General features: G+C 32.7%; 1 protein-coding gene across 1 annotated transcript in view; it reads right to left on the bottom strand.

Moving 5' to 3' along the window:
• CUL5 (cullin 5) overlaps positions 1 to 23,684 on the bottom strand; it is an 82,720-nt gene that overhangs the window by 10,718 nt on the left and 48,318 nt on the right. The window contains exons 8-18 of the mRNA XM_039883161.1: positions 22,469 to 22,562; positions 21,001 to 21,131; positions 20,648 to 20,755; positions 17,992 to 18,056; positions 8,999 to 9,131; positions 8,061 to 8,192; positions 5,376 to 5,499; positions 4,871 to 5,046; positions 4,154 to 4,315; positions 3,326 to 3,444; positions 2,588 to 2,711 (exon numbers count right to left, since the gene is read on the bottom strand). Of these exons, the coding sequence (XP_039739095.1) occupies positions 2,588 to 2,711; positions 3,326 to 3,444; positions 4,154 to 4,315; positions 4,871 to 5,046; positions 5,376 to 5,499; positions 8,061 to 8,192; positions 8,999 to 9,131; positions 17,992 to 18,056; positions 20,648 to 20,755; positions 21,001 to 21,131; positions 22,469 to 22,562 (1,368 nt within the window). The remainder of the gene's footprint in view (positions 1 to 2,587; positions 2,712 to 3,325; positions 3,445 to 4,153; positions 4,316 to 4,870; positions 5,047 to 5,375; positions 5,500 to 8,060; positions 8,193 to 8,998; positions 9,132 to 17,991; positions 18,057 to 20,647; positions 20,756 to 21,000; positions 21,132 to 22,468; positions 22,563 to 23,684) is intronic.

The following is a 23,684-nucleotide window of genomic DNA, read 5'->3' as shown; positions in this document are numbered from 1 at the left end:
TGGAAATCAGGCACTACTCAGTAAGAGAAAAGTGCCTTCAACTTCCCCTGTATAGACATGAAGATTCTTTCACTGTCACTAGGTCAGATGAATTCCTCCCATTCTCAACATATCCAGATGCCACGATCTTGATCACAGGGATTTATGCCAAGGGTACAAATAGAAAGAAGGAGAAGTCTGTCCCTTCAGGCATTTGAAGATTATAAGAACCAAGGAAGAGAAGAGGAACAACTGTAAATGTCCCAATTTCTCCTCTTCTAGACTTGGTAAAGGTGAAGACAGTAGTTGTATTAGAGAGAGAAAAATGGAAAGCAGAGGGGCTCTGGCTCTGGTCCCCATTTAATATGCTGGAGGTCACTTGAAGAGTGGGATGATATGATGGAAATAATATGCACTCCTGAATCTCTCTCAGTTCCCACATGACACAGAGTTCAGAGCTAATGGACCTGCCACTGGGCCTTTAGTGGCAGGTGAAGGTGATCCTGCAGCAGATGATAATGACAGTGTACAATGAAGGCAAAGGGGGCCACACAGAAGATATGGCATAATTTCAGAGGGCTCAAGGGCTCAGTTAAGAGCAGAGGACAGGCAGGTAGAGGAGGGAAGAGACTATGTAGCCTTTCCCAACTGGAAAAAGAATAATTATAGTTCATCTGCTATAGACATCAGCAGTAGATAGCAACAGAAAGTCAAATTCCCGTAGGTGAGAGAGAAAGCACTCCACAGCTGCTAAGAGTAAGAACCCAAGACACTGTCACAACTGTATAAATATTATAGATGATCCCTTCACTGTCACTGCAAGGTCAAATGAATTACATCTAGATGCCATTTGTGAAAATTGCAAAGAATGGGGATGGGCAGAGTAGGATCAGGGAGAAATAAGATGTCTCGGCATTACCTAAAAGGACAGCTTGGATTACTAGAATGGGCATAACTATGGATTAGTTTAAGATAAAACAAAAAAACCTTTATTTTCTCTGCGCATCTTATAGTATGACTATATACTACCACCACATTATACATCTCAACTCTATCTGAAATTTATCCTGGTATACCATAAGCTAGGAGTACATCTTGATTTTTCCCCACAAAAGTAAAACTCCTCAAAACCTCTTACTGAATAATCCATTCTCTTTTCATGAGCCATGGAAATTATTTCCTTTATTGTAAAGTTTATCTATATTTACATAGGAGGGATAATTCTGAGTTATTTTCTCCAATTAATCTGCTTGTCATATTGTTATATTTTTGTAGATATTTTAATAAGTTTTAATATTTGGCAAGGCAAGTTCTACCACCACTATCACCTTGTCTTATTTTTTTAAGATTTTCAATACTCTCATCTATTTCTTTCTGATAAAACTGAGAACCAATTCGTAAAATTCCAAAAATCTTGCTAGTTAAATTTTTACATGAAACTCAGTAAACTTGATTTTAATATGGGAAAAACTGACTTAAGTTACTCAGCTTTATTATTAAAAAATGTGGTATTTCATGTTGAGCATAAGAAGCCAGACACAGAGTATATATACCATCTGATTCTATTTATATGAAGACCTAGAACAGGCAAAACTAAGCAATGGTGATCGGAATCAGATGGGTTGGAAGAAGGGCGACTGGCTGGATGGGAGACATAGGGAAATTACTGGGGTGGTAGGAATGTTCTAGATCTTAGCTGAGTTGATGGTCACACAGGTATATGCACTTATCAAAACTACTAAAAACTGTACTTTGAATTCTATGGTTTCTTCTTTCATTTTCTTAAGTTTTAGAATTTATTTATTGCTAAATAGAACAGCAATTTTTATTCATCTTTTCTCTACTCCTTTATCAAATTATATGTTCTATAAGTAATAAAAAAATTTAATCTTTTCCTCTTATTTGTTTCCTAGTTCATTGCATTGGCCAATAATTTCAAACAATATTAAATAATGATAGTAAAACAGGTACAAAGAATGGGGATGGGCAGAGTAGGATCAGGGAGAAATAAGATGTCTCGGCGTTACCTAAAGGGACAGCTCGGATTACTGGAATGGGCATAACTATGGATTAGTTTAAGATAAAACAAAAAAACCTTTATTTTCTCTGCGCATCTTATAGTATGACCAGTTACAATGGTCATATATTAGCTTGCAATAGGTATTCTTTATCATGGATGGAAGGTATCATAACTCTAGCTTTAAAACATTTTTTAAAATGTTCCCTAATTTCACATTACAAAGGAATTAGAAGTCTTAAATTAAAATTAAAATATGTTAATTCTAGAATTGAAATTTGTTGCTGAGATACATTTATTCAGGTATGGTCAAAGGAAGACACAACCTAAAACCAAGGTTTTGCCCAACCAACAGAATCTACCAGAGTCCGCCAAGCCATACAAACATCTCTTTCAGCAGATAAGAGAATGTCATCAATACAACTTTTAAATTCCAGTAAAATGGAAAGTAACTCTTCCTTACAAAAAATTTGAATTCCTACATGTTTTTAAATTCAAAAAAAGGGGGTTTAAAGATTAAAAACAAAAACAAAAAAAACCAAAAAGCCAAAGTTTTTCAAATTTTAGACATTCTGTCTTAACATTACAAACCTGGGTTCTTAGTATTCTTAGTTGAACTATTCCTTCATTCTCTTCTTCTCTCATTCTTTCTGTAGTGAGCTGCAAGCGTCCAATCAGGTTGATTTTACCTCTTTTCTGAACTTTTGCATTTTTTCTATAAAAAACAATGCATCAATATCTTACAGAGAAAGGCCTTTTAAACATATTATAGCAACAATGTCTGAAAGAGTCAGAAATATTCTAAAAATTAATATCCAGAACTGCTTAAAGGAAAAGTAACAAATAACCAACATACAGTTTTATTTAAAATAAACCCTATGATTTCCCCCAAACACAATAAAGGCTCTGTTAATAAAACAGGGATGACTACACTCCCTGTAATAACAAAGTTAATGTAATTTATACTGCTATGGAATTGGTTAGATAATTGAAGATATATGGGTTGTATTTTAGCATTATCTTCTAACTGGATCTTAAGAAAAAAATGCTTTGCGTGGGTAAAGCCAGCTTTAAAATGTAAAAGGATGGTTTACTTTAAAGATGAAAAGCAATACAATAAAATGTCAGAACTCAAAATGTATCCATGAATAATATATAAAGTAAACATCTCTAATTCATTAACATGTTTAATAAACAACTAAATGGCATAAATCTAGAGTGTGACAGCATACAGATGTTTTAAATATTACGTAAGAAAAATATTTTGCTAAAAATAAAGCACTAAAATTCAAACAAGTTAGTTTTTAGATCAACCAACATAAACCTTACATTAAACTGAACTCCTGGTTCACTGAGAAGAGGGTACCTTCTGTAAAGTCTTTGGGTGAGTTGACTTGAGGTTCATATAATAAAACTTGACGTTTGAGCTTTGGGAAAGCTACTAACGACTATGAAGAATAAAGAGAAAACAATTAGCATCTATAAATAGAGTTAGATACTAATATCAATTCTCCAACATGAACAATACAGGTGAGGAAACATTATAAACACAAATTCAGAATTCAAACTTTTACTTGGTACCTCCATGACTATAACAATGAGGACAGACACAACGAGAAGAGTTGGTTATGAGGAAGTGATGAATGCTCTCTTTACAATAAGACAAGAAACTAAAAAGTCTGATTACATATGACCCACCACAAACACCACTTGCCAGTTATTTACCAACTGTTTCTCTCTAGGTAATTTAAGAGATCTATGGGGTAGGGATATAATGTAATTACAAGCAAAGGCTAAAGAGTACATTTTACGAGCCCTCAAAAGGACCAAAGTTGTCTAATCCTTAAATTTTTAGTTATCATAAAATCAATGAACAAATTCTCATTATGAAATCTTTGCCACACTCCTCACAGGTAATATTTAAATACCAACTCAATCTTTCTCTCTCTCTCTCTTTTTTTTTTTTTTGCCTTTCTCCATCTTAGAAACTTGCTTATTTTCAATTTCTTTTTTTCCATAAATACTTCTTTGGTTTATTTTTCTTGGTTAAAGTCATTTCAGAATTATGAATTTATAAAATATAAGCAAGCTAACACATATGTCCTGCTTTGTGAGAAGATACAATTTTAAAAACAGAACACATAAAAACAAACAAACCCATAATGTCCTTCTTAGCTCAGCATCGGGAAGTTCAGTTGCAAGTTTTAGATTTTCAAAGCTGATTTTCTCTCTGGGTCTTTGGTTCCACGCAAATAACACAGCCAGTTGAAACGTTGTTACCTCCAAATCATACTGACCTACTTCATTCTTAAATGTTATCTATAATAGATAAAGTAATTTAAAAAAATAAGAATCTCTTCATAATGATTACAATTTCTCTAATCTCTCTTACATGAGATTATATTTGGAAAAGATTGGTAGTTGTCTTCCAATATCCATTCTTCCTTTCTTATATGGTAATAAAATTTTTAGCAGACCTTAATGACTGTCCAGAATAAAGGCTCATCTCCCAGCTTCCTCTGGAGCAAAATTTAGCCATGTGACTGAGTTCTGGCCAATGAGATATAAGTGGAAATGATGAGGTAAACTTCTAGAAGTTGCCCTTAAAGGAACATATACTATACCCTCACCTTTCTGTTGTGCTGGAAGACACAGGAGAGATGATACTGGATTCTGCAAACAAGGGCAATACCTTAAGAATGGTGACATAACCAGAATACTATGTTCCTAACAAGTTCATGGAACAGAACCACTATATCTGCTCAAACTTTTAATGTGAGAGAAGCAAAGAGCTATCTTGTTTAAGCAACACTTATTTGGAGGCCTGCTGCTTTCAGCCAAACCAATATCTGAACTAACACAATATTTACTTACAATTCCATTTGACATGAGATGATGCCAATGTAATTTTCTACCACTATGATTTTTTTTGTAGAATTCTTCTACTTCAGGTATCAAATCTTCCAGTTCAGTAGGAAGTGAGACAAAGACTTTCTCAGAACTTCTTGACCAGGCACCAGCATTCAAAATTTTTATATTAACTGAATCAGCTATAGGCAAGAATATCGGAAAACTATAAGGTAAATAATCTTGACAATGGATAAAATTCAAAATAAATAAACATATACATACATACAAGGCAAGCTTTGATAAAAAAAAAAAAACAAGACTAAAGCTTTTGTTAAAAAGTGTCCTTTTGTTTCCAAAATAAGGGTTAGCAAATCTAAAGTCTGTTTTGCAGGATGTCTTCAAAGAATGTGGTCTTTGTAACATCTTTCTATCTATTACTGTCAAGGTTCATTTTTAATTTACTGGAAAACAAAGATTTTTTTTAAAAAGTTAAAAAATATATATAGTATACACATAAATTATAAAATACCTGGTAAAGCCAATTTATTATTTTTGTGCATTTCCTTAAAAGCCTGGTTCAAATCTTCAGATACTTTTATGTCCTGAAACATTCTAGCAAGCTTGTTTACATAATCTGCAGGCATACCAACTTCCTATGAAAATGAAAGACATAAGAGGTAATAAATAATATATAATCTGATATACTGTTGGTAAAACTTTTAATGGAAAACTAAATCTTAGATGCTTTAATACAAAATTCGTCCTCTCTTATTTATTACAATATCTGTAGTCTAATACCTATTAAATTTGATTCATAAAACCAATAGGTTAGTACAGGCAATCCTGGCTTTCTTTGCACAATTCCAATATTCATGAATTTCAGTTACCATAGTATGAATAAATAGCACCAATCCCCCAACAACATAGTTCAACTTTCAGTTACCATTATATGTTAAGTGTGAGTAATGCATAAAATATAACCTTCACTTCTAGCTCCTCAATCTACAAATAATTACACAAGTAACAGAGGACATCACATCAGTGAACAATCACAATACTTCTTTCAAAATCTGTTCACCCAGACAGTAAAGCATGTAGTTTTGCTGCATCTTTGTGTTCCAGTGATAAATCTGCATGACAGTAACAAAAATAGATAATTGAAAAGAGGTAACTGGCAACAAAAATGATAAAAGTATAGTAAAGAAATGAAAATAATGCCGGAAGTGAAAACAAAACAGAACATAACAGGAGTTACAGAAGAGCCTACTCTTTTTTGGTTGTCATGTTGATACTGCCAACGTTAAAGACTTAAGTATGCAGAGCCATAGGAAGTTAGTGAAGGCAAACTGTCAACGTAAATGAGAAAAATTGTAGTGATTAAAAAAAAGGATAAGATGCCCCAGAGGAAGTGATATCAGCAAAAATTTTCACAACACTGAAAACCCAAAAGACAAAAGGCTCGAAGCTGATCTAAACTTACAGAGAGAATGACAATTCTCCAAGGCATGCAAAAGATGCTGACTCAGCATTGCAAGTTACAAGACATGAAAGCAAGCTCTAGTCAATCCACTCTTCATTTAATAACAGTAATATTGAGATAATTCATTTACCACAAAATTCACCCTTTTAAAGTGTACAATAAAGTGGATTTTTGTACAGTATTTACAGTTCTGTAACCATCGTCACTACCTAATTTTAGAACATTAGAACATTTTTATCACCCCCTAAAAAAATCTCCATACTTATTAGCAGTCATTCCCCATCATCTCCTTCCCTAGCTCTTAGGAAACAGCTAATTTACTTTCTGTCTCTACAGATTTGGCTATTTTGAACATTCTGTATTAGTGGAATCATACGATAGGTGTTTTTGTGACAGGCTTGTCAGTTAGAATGTTTTCTAAGTTATCCATGTTGTAGCTTGCATCAGTACTTCATATCTTTTTATTGCCAAATAATATGCTATGTATAAACCACATTTTATCTATGTATCAGCTGACAAATTGGGTCGTTTCCATTTTTTGGCTATTATGAATAATGCTGCTGTGAATGTTCATGTGCAAGATTTTGTGTGGTCATGTTTTCATTTCTCAAGTGGAATAACTTAAGAGTAGAATTGCTGGGTCAACTCTATATTTAACTTTTTGAGGAACTACCAAATAATTTTCTAAAAAGGTTGCACCATTTTATACTCTCACCAGCAATGCACAGGGTTACGATTTCTCTTCCTCAACAACATTTATTATTGTCTTTTTTATTTTAGCTATCCTAGTGGGAGTAAAGTGGTATCTCATTGTGGTTTTGATTTGCATTTCCCTAATGATTAATGATATTGAGCATCTTTATATTTACTTATTGGCCATTTGTATATCTTCTGTGAAAAAATGTCTATTCTAATCCTTTGCCTATTTTTTAATTGAGTTGTGTTTTTACTGTTGAGTTGTAAGAATTCTTTTTATATTCTAGATGCAATATCGGACATATGAATTCAGAGTACTTCCTTAACTAATCTTGTTTTTTTTTTTACAAGGAAATAAAAACTTTAACTCTGACAGTTTGTTTTAAATTACAGTGTAATTTTACAGATAGTAAGAGTTTTTAATGTTCTGACAAAAAATTTCTGAAATCAGTCACAAAATAATTTTTCCCACTGACTGTTAATAATATTAAGATCATTTTGCATAGTCTTAGTTTGCACAGTAATTTTTACTATCCCACGCTACAAAGCAGAGCTATCTGTAAATCCGGAATTTGAAACATATCTATACATGTAAAGACATATTTATTTTAATATAACTCAAATTCCATTAAAATGAACTGAAAGGAATGGACAACATATTTTGATATGGAAATTTAGTCACACTGAGCAATGATTACCCTAAAATAAGCCATCATCTTTTACCTACTGATTCTTTTTGTTATAAAGAAGTATTTACTTACAAACATCTTCATAGTTAAGCAGTTACTAACAACTTAAAAATTATTTGTCCTGTAGCCTACTTAATAAGGTCAGTTCAAACAAGAGCAAAGGTGCTTCACTACAAGTCTTTATTAAGAAGATATACTTTATTAGATATCATTTTGTTTTATGTAACTGATATCATATGGTTATAAAATATATCTATTTCTTTAACATTAAAGATATCACTAAAATGTATTACTTAAGCACACATATCAACTATGTGCTAAACAACAAATACTTTTAAAAATTACTTACTCTTAGCCACTCTACCATATTCTCTTCAATTTCACTATCAGCAGAGATGTCCAATATAAGACGTCGCGTCAAATGAGCTTTGTGATATCTCATAAAAACGTCTTTGTTTTGTACGTATTTGAGTACCAAGAGCTGTACACAAAAAAAAGTTACTGTCAATTCACATATATGCTTAGCCAACTCTTTCAGACCTCTCTTTATCTCCCAATTGTCAACATTCAGAAATTTATAAAGCATATTTACAGGCCTACTAAACTGCCCATCTCTGAAAAATAATCAATCCTGATATTCTATTTGCTACTTTAAAAGTTAGCAAATTTGAGACTTTAACCAAATAACCTTTTAGTTCCTATAAACATCTTCAAATTTTATATAAAATGCAAAAGTGAGTGGTTCTTTCCAATTTCCTCTTCTACATATCTTATTTACCTTTTTCTGACACTAATCTCTCTAGGCTTTTTTGTTTATACTTTCTCTATATCCTTATTCATTATTTTCATGTTTGTATTCCTGGGCTTTTATTACACTAACAAAAGGAGACAAATATAAATGAAAGCAACTGCTTCTTTATCTACACTCACTCACTCCTAGTTATCTATTTTGAATTCTCACAAAAAGAAAGAAGTTAAAAACTCCCAGTCTTTCGACAATTGTTCCAAACACCATTGGCACCATTGTCCCTTTTGTTTTCCCTTTAATAGGTGCTAGAATTTAATTGCCTAAAAAGAATTAATAAAGGGGTAATGCTATTCCCTTTTCTGGAAGTTACGGAATAAAAATTTTCATTTAGAAAAATAACTAACTTATTGAGATCTTGCACTGCAAAATTTCATATCAGTTCCTTATAATGTACATTTTTTAAAAAATGATGTTATCACAGAAAGTCTTATAAGCAAAACACAAACTCAAAGTAAAAAATATATATATATATTACGTACCACTTCTTTAAGCTTTGCTTCAATCTCTTCAGAGGTTAGTTTTTTGCTTAATGGTGTTTTTCTTAGTAACATGTCACAGTAATTGGCAAGTAGCTCAGGGCATTTTGATTCAGGCTGAGTTTTTAATCCCACCCTAAAAAGCAAATTAAAAGCAGTTAATGAAAAAATGATTGATATTTGCAAATATTTTTTCTAAAGCCAATTTTTCACAAACAAATTTCTTATGTTGTATAAATCCAGTGATAAGGGCCGGAACTAGAATGAACAAGAAGACATCTACGGTGCATAATTAAGGAGGCACTCACTCTTAGGTTCTCATAAATGTACTTGTAGGACCTGAGAGTGAGACTGCCTTAAATTTTTGTACCCTAGGTGCCTTTTTGCTTCATTCTAGTGGTGGCCTTGCCAATAATATATGAAAGATTTTATTCAGACACCTGCTAAAATACTTTTGAAAAACTGAGTAAATCTGTGCATGTTTATACATTAACATTTAAAACTTTTCATTATTAATATGTTAAGATAAACCTGTTATGTCACTCTTTGAAATGTTTCCAATGTAACCTAAACTCCATACCAATGTGATAGCTTTCATCATGCATTTTAAAATACTGTAAGAACTTGTATCTCTCACTTAACAAAAATTTAAAACCAAAGGTATGGTGCTTTTATTCTTGAAAGTCTTGAATTTCTTTATCCTACTTCTTTAAACTATATATGTACATTCAATATTTTAAAATTTCTTGTGTATATAAAATCCAAGTGTTAGTGTACCAGATTCGAGTTATCATTATAAATATACAACTTATCAAAACAATTATAGTGTGTATAAAACATGAATATGCAAAATTTTACTGTATTAACTCTTAAAGATGTGGATAAAACTTTTTTCCTTTCCAATTATGAATCCAAGAATCACAATCAATTTCAGTTCTACTTTTTATTTTTATATATATGCATGTCTTTGCCCTGAAAACTCGTATTCACATAAGTAGACAGAACTGGAAGTTTTCTTATGATGTTAGTTCATTGAGCACTTCCTGAGTTATTTGCTACAAAAAATACATGATCTAACGAAACTATTTTTAAAAATGCATCCAACTGGCCACCAATTATGTTGAAAGCAAAGAATTGAAAACCATGATCTGCAAAAGAATCTGATACTGAGTCATTAGAAATTCATTTTCTGTACCTCAACAACAATGTTTCAAAATATTCCTTTTTTATGCAACATGGAGGCTTTTTTATATCCTAAAGCTATATACCAACCAAAGTAAGAATAAGAGAAGTATAACTTTCTTTGGAAAATAAGGAAGAGTAATTGGAGAAAGAAGTGGACAGAAGAAATTGCAATAATACTTCCACCAGAGGGCTCAATTTTAGAAAAGAATAGATGTGCAAGTTAAAGATTTAGAAACTGATTTCCTAAAAAGTATCCACACTGGCATACTCTAGGAAACTTTCTGTATCTCTCAAGGTAGATATATGCCAGTCTGAAGATCACTAACTTACTTTGCAAGAATCTATTCATCTCCTCCAATCTATTCGCACTGCCAATGCCTAGCTCCTGCATGAACTACTGTAATATCTGCAGTGGTCTATCTCCCTTTCTCCAATTCAACCTGTTGAGAAGACAGCTGTCAGTCTTTTATTGTTGTTTCTTTGAACACAGTGTGGAATTTTACCACCCCCACCCCAGCTATTTTAGCTTTTTTTGTTGTTTTCAGTTTTAAGCTGTTATACTGTGATGTGCCCAGGAAAGTTTTAATTGGCATTTACCCTGCTGAGTCTCAAAGAGATGCCTGAGTTTAAGAGTCGGTATCTTTATCAATTTTGGAAATTTTGGGTCGATAGCTCTTCAATTATTGCTTATGCCCTCCTTTCTATCCTCTATGATTCCAACTACACATTGTTATAGATATTTTACCATTTCTCAGATGACAACGTCCATCTATTTGTCCATTTAATACTTATTACCTTTTTAAGATTATTATTGAGATATAATTCACACCATACAATTCATCCATTTAAAATGTGCAATTCAATGTCTTTTAAGTATATTCATAAAGTTGTGCAACCATCATAATAAAATTTGAAAACATTTTCAATTCTCCAAAAAGAAACCCCATACTCATTAGCAGTTAAATCTCGTTCTCTACCTGCCCCTTCCTCTCAGGTCCTGGCTACAGTTAATCTCCTTCCTGTCACTATGGATTTCTTTATTCTGGACATCTCATACAGATGGAATCACACAACATGTGGTCTTCTGTGACTGATTTCTTTTACTTAGCGTAACGCGTTTCAGTTTTGTCCACATCATAGCATGTATCAATAGTTCATTCCTTTCTAAAACATATTTATCTTTCTATTGTGGTAAAAATAAGCATTTTAACCATTTTTATGTGTACAATTCAGTGGCATTCAATGTTCTGCAAATATCGCCACTGTCAACGTCCAGAACGTTTTCATTATCCGAAACAGAAACCCTATACCCATTAAACAATAACTTCCCACTCCCCCAACTCCATCCCTGGTAACATGTATTCTATCCTATTTTTTCTATCAATGAACTTGACTATTCTAGATACCTCATATAAAGAGAATCATACAAAATTTGTGCTTTTGTGTTCAGCTTATTTTACTGAGCACATTATTCTCAAGGTTTTATTCATGTTGCAGCATGTATCAGAATTTCATTCCTTTTTATGGCTGAATAATATTTTGTTGCATGGATATACCATAATTTGCTTAACCATTCATCAGAAAATGGCATTTGGATGGTTTCTATTTTTTTGGCTAATAATAATGCTGCTATAAATACTCATATACAAATTTTAGAGTGGATGTATGTATGCGCTCATTTTTCTTGTGTCTACACCCAAGAGTGGAACTACTGAGTTAAATAGTAACTCTGTTTAACTTCTTGAGGAGCTATCAAACTGTTTCTAAAGCCGCTGCACACCAACTGTATATGATTCTAACCTCTCCACATCCTCATCAACACTTGCTAACATCTTTTTAATTTTAGCCATCCTAGCAGGTGTGAATGGTATATCACTCTGGTTAAGCTATTAATTTTAATTAATTGAATGTCCTTATCTGTAAACTCCAATATTGGGATCATATGAAAGTCTGCTTCTAAAATGATTTTTCTCTTAGTTGATCATAAGTTTCTCTGCCTTCACAGGACTAGTAATGTCATACTGAATACTGGGCACTGCATATAAAAGAATCACAGAGGAACCAGATGATGTTACCTTCCATTAAGAATGGATTCATCCTTTGTTCTGCTATGAAAGAGGCTAATAACTTTAATCCAATCAGGAACTGAGTTCAATCAATCTACTTCCGGTTAGCCGCTGAATCCAAGGAATGTTCCTCCTGGGCTTTCAATTAGAGTCTAGTGGGTTTTGCCATTCCATTCCTGTGTTACCACCAAAAGCTCCGCTGGCTCTTAGCAGTACTGCGTAGCTTGAGCCAAACCTAATTCGTAGCTGCTGCTTTTCAGGGAAACATAACTACGAATCCTCGGTTAACCTCTGAAAGGTTCTCTCTCATTTCTATGTTTCAAATATTTTGTCCTAGCTGCCTCTGTAGCTCTTTGGTAATATAAAAATTACAATTTTCTATATTACCTGATTTTCCTGGTTGTTCTCAGTGAAAGCATTAGCCTACCACAAACTATTCTATCCTTCCTCAGAAGTGAGTCTCCCAAATAACTGGATGCTACTAGCAGTTTCATTTTTTGTAAAACATCACCTTCACCACTTCCAATAGCCACAACAACCTAGATCAGCTAATAATACTCCTTTTATTCCACAGGATTTTTTCTACTTTAATTTGGTGCTAAAGGTAGGACATGGTGACCTAAGAATTAGAAAATAAAGAGAAATCCAGCGATTTTCATTTCTAGGAAACTGTAGAAACACTTTCACACACATAAAATGACAAATATACAATATTAATCACTGGAGCACTATTAGTAATAGCAAAATATCAGAAACTACTTAGTGTGGCAATAAAGGATCAATTAAATAAACTATGCTAGATCTACCAGACAGAATGCCATGCTACTGTTAAGAAAAATGAAATTATAAAAAACCCACTGCAAACATGCTGTGTTGAAATACTGAGAGTATTCTCCCTAAGATCAGGAACGAGACAAGAATGTTCACATTCACCACTGCTATTCGTCACTGTACTAGAAGTTTCTAGTTAGATCAATTAGGCAAGAAAAAGAAATAAAGGCATCCAAGTTGGAAAGAAAGAAGTAAAAGTATCACTATTCACAGATGTCATAATCTTGTATGTACAAAGTATGAAAGAATTCACAAAACAACTACTAGAGCTAATTCAGCAAAGCTGCAGGGTACAAGATCAACACGCATAAATCGGTGTGGTTTTATGCACCAACACTGAACAATCCACAAGGAAAATAAGAAAACAATTCTATTTATAACATCCAAAGGAAAAACATACCTAGGAATAAATTTAACCAAGAACATGAAAGCCCAAGCAGAGTGAAAGCGCCACCAGTGCAGGGTTGCAACCTTGCATGGGGTGTCAGAGCCTACGCTGGGTAAGTTAGACATTCACTAGAAAGGCTAAGTATCAGGTGTCAAAACCCAAACAGAGAGCGGGTGTGTTGACACGGAGGAGTGGCCAGGTATGGAGTACAAGAGACCAAATAGGTAAGGAGGGTGTCTGTATAAGGAGAAGGCACGATGGGAGATGTTAAGGTTTCAGCGGGATGAAGAAGGCATCCATGTAGGGGGTGACCCAGCTTGAGAAGTCAGAGTGAGAAATGTATCCATAAGGAAACAAGGCCAGGCATCATAGTTGTAAATATGTGTGTGTACCTTTATATTTGTCCACTGAGAGGGCCTTGACGCAGTGACATCCTAATAGCAATGAATATACCTAGCATCAGATCTTGTCCACTAAATATCACCATCTAAAAGAAATGAGGGCTCTGTGAAAAAAATCGCTGATTCTAAGGCTAGGCAAGGGAAAATAGAAAGTGAGTCTGGAAATTCTCATGTGCCAAAAGGAAAGGAAGAGTTTACTGTTAAAACAACAACAACAACAACAACAACAACAACCCTAAAACCAGTTCGCAAATCTAGGATAATCTGAAAACTAAAATAAAGAATGATAGAAAATTATAACCCAATGATTAAAATAGAAAACTATGAGTCCATACTGACATGATAAATCAATGTAAAAGTTGAAAATTTGATAAGCAATGGGATCTTTATAGAGTTTTAAAGTGCTAGTCACAAAATAATTACAAAGAGAAAAAGAAAAACTTTGCAGTGTTGAAAAGTCTAACAGACATGAACTTAATCAAGTGATCAAACTATAAAAATAATCAGTAATGAGATAAATCAAAATCATGTGCCTCAGATAAGGTTCAGTGACAAGAACAAAGTTTCACTTCTGCCAAAGATACAAACCTGAATCTAATTATAAGGAAATATGGGATAAACTCAAACTAAGGAATATTGTACAAAATAACTGGCCTGCAATCTTCAAAAGTGTCAAGGTCATAAGAGTCAAAGAAAGTCTGAAGGATGGTTCCAGACCAAAGAGAACCAAAGAAATATGACTGAATGCAACATATGATTCTGTAGAGGCTAATTTTCTTATTAAAAAAACATTATATAGTCAATCAATGAAATTTAAAATGGTCTGAATAGGTGGTAGCATGCACCAAAGCCAATTTCTTGATTTTGATATCTGTATTGTGATTATATTTGTAGAAAATATATACTAATGTACTGGGAATGATAAAAAACTTTCAAATGGTTCTAGAAAAAAATTTTAATGTATCTCCAAAAAGAAAAGGATAATAACAGCATTTACAACTTTATGAATATAAATTTGACAACGTAGAAAAAATGAACAAATTTCTTGAAAAACACAACTTACCAAAACTAAAACTAGATTACATAAAAATCTGAAAAACACTGCATCAACTGAAGATATTGAACTTGTGATCAAAATCTACCCATAAAGAAAACTCCAGGCCCAGATGGTTTTAGTTACAAATTCTATCAAACATTTAAGGAAAAAGTTATAGCAATTACATTAATTCTTTTAGAACATACAAAGTAATCCTTATTATGAGGCCAGCATAATCCTGTACTAGAAAATGACAAAGAGATTACAAAAATGAAAACTGGACAAGGCACAAAGACCAGAAAAGAAGAGATAAATCCTTCACGAACATAGACAAAAAGTAATTTAACAAAACGTTAGCGAACTGAATTTAGGAATATATAAAAAGAACAACATATCATGATCAAGGGGAGTGTATCCCAGGAATTCAAACTTGGTTTAATTTTTTTTTTAAACCAATGTATTTCTCCACATCAAAAGAATATGGAGGAAAAACTTTATGATCATTTCAACACAGTAAAAGCACTTAATAAAAGTTAGCACCCATTCATTATAAAGTTTTAACAAAGAAAAGCAATCTAGTTAAGGGCATCTATGAAAAACTCTCAGCTAACTTTGTACTTAATGATGAAATATTAATAACTTTCCCCTTGAGCTTGCCAAAAAAAGGCAAGGATGTCTATTCTTACTACTTCAATTCAACACTGTACTTATAATCCTAGCCAGTGCATCAGTGAAAGAAATAGAAGTGGTATAAAGATCAGAAAGGAAGAAGTAAAATTGTCTCTATTCACAGATTACATGATTGTTTACACAGAAAAGTTTTAAAAATTTACATAACAATTACTAGAATAACTTTAACATGGTAAAAAGACATGTAACTATATAAAAATCAACTGTATTTCTATATACTAGAAAAATAATAGAATATCAAAGCCACTCATGGAAAAAAAAGAACAAAATTATACTACCTGGCATCAAGATTTAGTACAAAACTATATTATCATGACTATATGGTAATGGCCTAAGGATACCCAAATATATCAATGGAATAGAATACAGACCCAGAAAAACAAACACATACTTAAGTCACTTGATTTTTGACAAAAGGCACCAAAGCAAGGTAGTGGGAAATGGAAAGTATTTCCAACAAATGATGATGAAACCACTATGGAAAAGGGCGGGGAGAAGAAATGTAATCCCTAACTTAAACTATATACAAACATTACGATGGATCTTAGACCTAAATGTGAAAACGAAAATGATAGTTTCTAGAGGAAAACAAGATTATCTTCATGACCTAAGGGTAGAGGTAGACAAAAGTTTTCTAGACAAAACACAGAAGTGAAAACCATAAAAGAAAAGCATATATTTTACAAAGGACCTGTAAAGGGGATATATAAGAACTCCTACATAGTCCACTAATAAAAAGAACAATCCAATGAAAAGAAAAAGGAGGCCAAAAATTTGAACACTTTATAAAGAAAAATATAAGAATACTAAAACGTGAAAAAGTACTTAACATCAACAATCACGAGAAATGGCAATTAAAACTACAGTGAGATAGCTCCACTTATATCCAGAATGACTAAAGTTAAATTAACAACACTAAATGGTGGCAAAAATGAGGATCAACTGGTGCTCTTACATTTTGTTGGTATGAGCGGAAAACAGTACAACCACTTTGGAAAACAAACGAACATGATATACTAAAGCATGAATGAAGCTCAAAACACTATGCTAAATTGAAAGAAGCTTTACACAAAAAAAGTACATATTGTATAATTCCATTTATATGAAGTCCCAGATCAGGCAAAACTAATCTATGATGAAATAATCAGAATAGTTGCTTTTAGGAGATAAGGTGGGACGGACTGAAAATGGAGATGAGGCATCAAGGATGATGAAGATACTGTATATCTTAAGAAAGGTATAAGCACTTCTTAAATCTCACAAAACTATACATTTAAAATACACGCATATGACTGTAGGCAATTTTTATTTAAAAAAATAAACACCAAATTCAATTTATCACTGCATGCAGAAGTACTTAAGGGAGTAAAGGTTACTGATGCCTGAAACTTCTTTTGCAAAGTATTTAAAAAGTTGACTGATATATAGGGAGATACATATTTGATAAAGCAAGAGAGTGACTTTACTGTAAGTTTGAGATTTTTTCAACAAAAAGTACTAGGAGCAGAGGAGAATGAGGAATATGAATACAATATGAAGAGATTTCCAAAATGTACTATTATGTTTCATATATTACACAATTCATAGAGAACACAATAAATGCCCTTCTAAACTATGCCAATTACTACAATACTTTTATGACCCAGGTGTCTTCCACTATAATATCACTCAAACAACTTACATAGCTAAAAAAAAAACCATCAAAACTAAAAATGATTTAAATTTAAAAACCCCAAATTTTTCCTTCTTAAGAAATGCTATTTTTCAAATATTTTAGCATTATGTATAAATCTGTTTAAACAGCAATTCTCAGCTAGAAATTACATAAAAATCATTTTCCAATTAACCTTTAATCTTTAAATCTTTAGTGCTACTTAGTACTGCCCCGAAGACACCATAACTAGCTCAGATTACTATTTCACTAAATTTCGATTTTCAGATTTTCTATAATACTTAGCACAAGTAAATTCATCCTACCAACAATGAGAGATCAATTTTTAAAAATGGTAAATAAAAATGGTAAATTAAAATTCACTTCCATTCTTTTTATCCTTATGGTAAACTGAGTCATCGTCTATGCATTTACAGGTACTAAAACAACTTTAGTGCCTAATAAGAGAAAAACAAGTAGAGGTTCTAAAAGAATAAGACCAAAACATTGTTCTACTTAAAAAAATAGGGTCAACATATTTTTTTGGTCATAAAAGGAGATGACTTAATAGAAAATTAAAAATTAAGACAATTTTTAATAATCAAAGACTGCAAAAATCATAAAAGTAAAAAAAATACAAAAACAAACCTAACAGGATTACGAAAATAGGGCACTTTGCATATCCAATAACATACAATACATTCCAAAAAATTTAAGATTTTAAACATTTGATTTTTTAAAAACTTACCCTTTCTGCTTCAAAGGTAATTCAAGTTTAAATATGGTAGCATCATTAACAACTGCTTTATATGCCTACAAATAATAATTTAAAATAAAATATGAACATTCTTTTTGATATTTAATAGTTATATAAATTGTTACAATTCCAATAATACAATAAAAATATAAATAAATTTTTATTTTTAATGGTATATTTGGTCTGATAGGATTTTTCAAGTCAATGACTTCAGCATACTCTTTGTCATGTTATGATTATCAATATTCTCAAGTGAGGTCTTAATGCTGACAACTATACCATTTTATCTTATCCACAAATTATCCTTAAAAACATCTTCATACTCTTTTCTCTTCAAACCTCTAATATTCCCTCCCCCATGTACACTCTTAGCTGATGATGCAGCTTCTGATTTCACTGAGAAAACTTTAATAATCAGAATTCCCTCCTATTTCTCTTGCATCATCAATTTTTTCCCTCTCCACTGTTTCTGTAGCATCAGCATATAAACATATTGTTACTTTTCAAGTCTTAAAAATTCTCTCTTGGCTTTGTCCACCTTCAGCTACCGTTTCTTCTTTTTTCTTCTCTCTCTCTCTCTCTCTCTCTCTCTCCTCTCCCTCTTTAGCTCTTTCTCCTAGAGGAATTATCTAATTCACTCTCTGCATCTTCTCTACTGCCGTTCTTACTGGAAATCATTCTAACCAAGCTTTCACACCAGTACTCTGCCCAATCGTTCTTGTCAAAGTCACTCGCAACCTCCATGTTGCTGAAGATTATGGTTAATCCCCATCTTATTTGACCTATAAGCAGCATTTTACAACAGCAGAGAATGCCCTCTTCCTGAAAGTGCTTTTTCCCTTTTCTAGCACACAGGACTCTCCTGATCATTCTACTCATTCTCCTTTCACTTCATGAAAGATCATTCCTCATCTTTCTGATAAATAAATATAGAATGCCCCAGGCTGGACAGTCCTTGGTTGCTTCTTTTTTCCATCCTCATTTATTAACTTGATGATCATAGTGTCAGTGCTTTAAACACCATCTATATGCTGAAGCTCTCAAATTTATTTTTTTCAGGCCCATTCCCTCCCTTAAACTCCAGACTTGACATTGCTACATGAATGTTTAATAAATATTTCAAAGTTAACTTGTCTAGAACTGAGCTCCTAACCGCTCTGCAACCATCTCCACAAAAAGTGCTTCTTTCAAACTCTCCCCCATCTCAGCAAAAGCATATGCTTTCAAATTGGTCAGAACAAAAATCTGAGTGTCATCCTTGACTGGTCTCTTTTTATCGCATTCCACATCTGATTCATCTAGTTAGTCTATTTTTATAATGTAATCAGAATCCTGTTTAGTCTATTTTTATAATGTAATCAGAATTCAACTACTTTTGACTACCTCTACCCACTATTGTTCTGGGCCAAGCTTCTGTATTACTTAATTGAATTAAATAGGTTCTTAACTGATATTCCTCCATCTTCACCTGCCTCCCTTCTGTCTATTCTTTTTGCAGCAGCCATGTGATCCTGTTGAAAAGTAAGTCAGGTCCTGTCATTCTGTTCAAAAGCTTTCAATGACTTTCTGCCCTACTCAGAGTAAAAACCAAACTCCTTACCTTGGCTTTACATGATATGGCTTCCTGCTACCTTTTTAACTTCATTTCCTATTATTCTCCCACTCACTCAATCCACTCAAACTACAATGAGCTCTTTCATCTCTGTTCCTGGAACCTGACAGGTACATACCTGCCTTAGAGCCTTTGCATCTGCTTTCCCTCTGTCTGGAACACTTTTCCCTCAATTAGCCACATGATTTATTCCTAATCACTTTCAATCTTAATGCGCATGTCACCTCAATTAAGCCTTTGAGAAGCCATTCAATTTAATATTTCAAACCACTTTATTACCTCCATACTCTCTCTTAACTCCTTTCCTACTCTGTGTATATCTATCTATCAATGATTGACTGAACCACCTACTACCTACCTTAAAAGAGAAAAACAGAGGAAAAAAATCCTACTGGAGGAAGGTGATTGTCTTTTTAGTCACAGAAAAAACAACTCTAACTTCAGAAGTCAAAAAAGGTAGTTGAAGAGGGGGGAAAAAATTAATGGTAATTTCTAGTAATAGGTTTATGATATTTAAAAAGACACAACTCTAAGGACAACAATCTGTTTTGTTATCGTTATTCCCCACTATCGAGGATGAGAGAAGAGGGTAAGGGAAGCAAGAATAAATGTGACATAACTCTCACAGGAGCCCTATGAAAAACCAGAGGAACCAACTCTGCTTGAGATATGATGTAGGAGGAGGGAGGGTAGTAAGGAAGTTCCAAAATATTTTGAGCTGGGTCATAAAGAAAGAATGAATAGGAATTAAACCATCAGTAATATTACGAAACAAAAACATTTTTAGAAAAAAGAGGAAGAGAACTTTCTAGCAAATTCTAGTTCATGAGCATATCCAATGCTTACAAAAACATTTAACCACCAAATATAATAAATATGGTTGCCCTCCACTGAAGAAAAATCAGAATGGCTAGGTTTTTGGTTTGTAATTTAATAACATAATGACGCAAGTTTTGTACTAAAAGTAAATGATGACAGTAGTCATCATTATATATATAGGAATATATAGAAATATATATATATATATATATATACCTTATCTCTTGCAGTAAGAAATCGTGGATCATCTTGAAAAGCTTCTTTGACGAGTTTACTAAATCTATTAAAGAGTGTAAGTAACTGCTCAACATATTTCTCAGAGTCCTAAAAATAAAATGTGTTATATATGAGTTTTTAAAAAGAATAATATAAAAAAGTAAGAAAATATCAGCATAAATTTAACAAAACACTATAGCTTTAAAATTTGGGAAGTTTTCTGAACATTTTTTCCTAAAAATTAAAAGGTATTCCAATATCACTGTTTTGCCATCAATTACTGTTTTCAATACCCAAACCTCATTTAAAAAATAAATGATATGTATCTACTACTGCCATTGAGGAAAACTTACTGTAGTAATAGTTTCAGCAGCTGCTACCATATCTGCCAGGCCAGCACTAATGATATGTTCCTCCAAGTCTTTCAGCATTGGCTCTATCCCATTAGGAACTTTGTCCATTAATGAAAACATTAAGTGTAACTCTGAAAGGATAGAACACACTCATGTAATCATTTCATCCATCAGAATAAATGTTCTCTTTGATTTGTATCATGGATCTAGAATGCTTATGATAGTAAGAGTTTGGAGAAATATTACTTGCAAGTTAATAATATTTTGTGGGTACAATTAGTTCAGGAGTTGTTAAAGTAAGTACTATAACTTCCTGATCTACCTTCTCAATCCAACAAAAATTATTTTTAAAAGAAACTCTAAAAGTGAGCACACACTACAAAACCCAAATCCTTTTTAAAAGTGAGTCATTTGACCTTCAAAGAATGGAATATTTTTTATTCTAAGAAGAACGAAAGTTCATGCAGACCATTAGTACATTTCATGAAGTAGATGCAATACTAAATACACAGCCACATCAAAAATCATGTCATCAAACTGTTTAAAATAATGATTATAAAAGTACATTAGAGGTAAAACTGGATCATAAAGAATTTTTCAGTGTTCAAAAGCACTTTCTCATGTTATACCATTTAATTGACCTTCACAAAAATCTTACCTCACAGGACTGGTTACTAATAAACAAATCCTTGTGAAAGGACTCTAACATGGATCAATTATAACTCTACTTAGCCTGCCATATAGAAATTCAAATATTTCATTTATGCCAATAAGCAGGTTGCTTTTTACTACAAACTTAATTTCTAAAAGGCATACGACCTTAAGTGAATTGAAATATACACTTTAAATGCAACTGGAGATTAGACAGTATCTTGCAATTATACACAATGAAATCTGCAGAGTGATACATCAAAATGTTAAAAGTGGTTATCTCTGGGTAGAAGGGATATGGGCAAGTTATACTGTATTCTTTTTAGTTGTCATGTACTTGCTAACCCTCCCCCCCAAATATATCTTTATTAAGAAAACATTTAAGTAATTAAAAAAAAAAAACTACTTCCAAAATCTTAAATTGTATAACATTTTGGGGGAGAGAGATGAAGATTAACATAGTGTTTTATTACTTTCTAAAAATGCTGCAAGTTTCCACACAAAAGAGATATGTTTACTATTTAAATTAGTCTTTAAAAGCAGAGTCCTACTTTGGAGAACAAATTGAAATTCTCATACACACATGTACAAGTGTATACGCATACTGATACTTAAGGCGGAGGAAATGCTAAAAGTACAAGTTTATAACCTTCTTCATAATGATTCTGTGCTAAGTATTTTATCATTTTAAGCAGTTTTTTTTAAACATATATACCTATGTATATAAGAACGCTCTAACAGCAATTTACTAAAAGTGATCTGCTTTAAAGATACCTCCCCCAAAGATTATGAGAACTTTAAGTAGTATTTTACCTACTTTCAGTTTCATTTCTCTTGATCATGCCTTGGCACTCTGCTAAGATAGTCTCTTTAAAAGATGTCACCAGGGCATTTACACAGCATTCCATGAGCTGAAATATATCGAAATTTGGTCAAGGCTTTTATAAACACAAATATGCACAAATTTATCCCCCTCTGTTTTGCTTTATAGCTTCATAAAATTATATCTTCCAACAATAGCAAAAAATTAAGTATATTAAAAGTAGATTTTACTTACCTTTACTACAAGAATGCAGATGGATACTCCACATTAGTTTATCGAAGTATATTTCCCCTAAGGAAAAGGCTATAGAACTTAGGTTCTCTTTAGAAATTTTAATGAGTCCCCAAAAACGGGGAGGAAAAAAAATGACACACATACAAACAAAATGAAAAAATAAACTTTGACGAACTCTTCTGGAGAGAACCAGTGTTGGAATTAGACTCTAAAATTCTAAAAATATTGATACATTCATTTAATACACTATCATTAGATGTCTACTATATAAGGGCACTAAAGAAGTGGTTGGGAGACTAAAAAGAATAAGATATAACTCCTGCTTTGGAAGAGATAACTAATTAAGGTGAGGAGGGAGGCAAACATAAACTAATAAATACAACTCAGTAAAGTGTACGTACACACGTACACACACACACACACACCCCAAACAAAAACAATTAAAGGAACTATATACTTGTATCTGGGGGGGTAGTTAAAAAGGTCTCATCCACAAGATGACATTTAAATTGGATCTTGAAAAACAAGTATAAGCCCTAAAAATGGATTGAGTATTCTAGGCATAAGAAGTTGTACGTGCTACAGAAGAGACAGACAGTGGAAGAGAAAGCTAGAAAGGTAGGCCAGAGCCAGATTATGAATAAAAATCTATTGTTTGGGATGTTATTCTATAGGTAGGGAAGGACAAAACGAAGGTTTTAAACAGAGGATATATGTAATGAGCTTCTACTTCCCTCAAGTAACTTTTAAAAGATCAGTCTAATGGCAGCAAGGTAGGTAGTACTGAGTGGTGCTAGAGGGACTGGCAAACGAGGCTGTTGCAATATTTGAAGTTAGGCATCTAGGGTCTAGTGTTCCACACGGCCTTCAGGAAAATAAACCTATCCCATCACTACTCCCTTGTGTCAAAGAATTATTTACCCTTCTTGCAGGTATCAAATAAAATCAATAGATTGTATTAAAGCAAGGTACACTA

The sequence above is a fragment of the Pteropus medius genome, unplaced genomic scaffold (genome assembly GCF_902729225.1).
Source record: "Pteropus medius unplaced genomic scaffold, Ma_sr-lr_union100, whole genome shotgun sequence".
Classification (NCBI taxonomy): domain Eukaryota; kingdom Metazoa; phylum Chordata; class Mammalia; order Chiroptera; family Pteropodidae; genus Pteropus; species Pteropus medius.
Note: the sequence above shows the minus strand (reverse complement) of the source record. Positions and strands in the feature narration are given on the sequence as shown.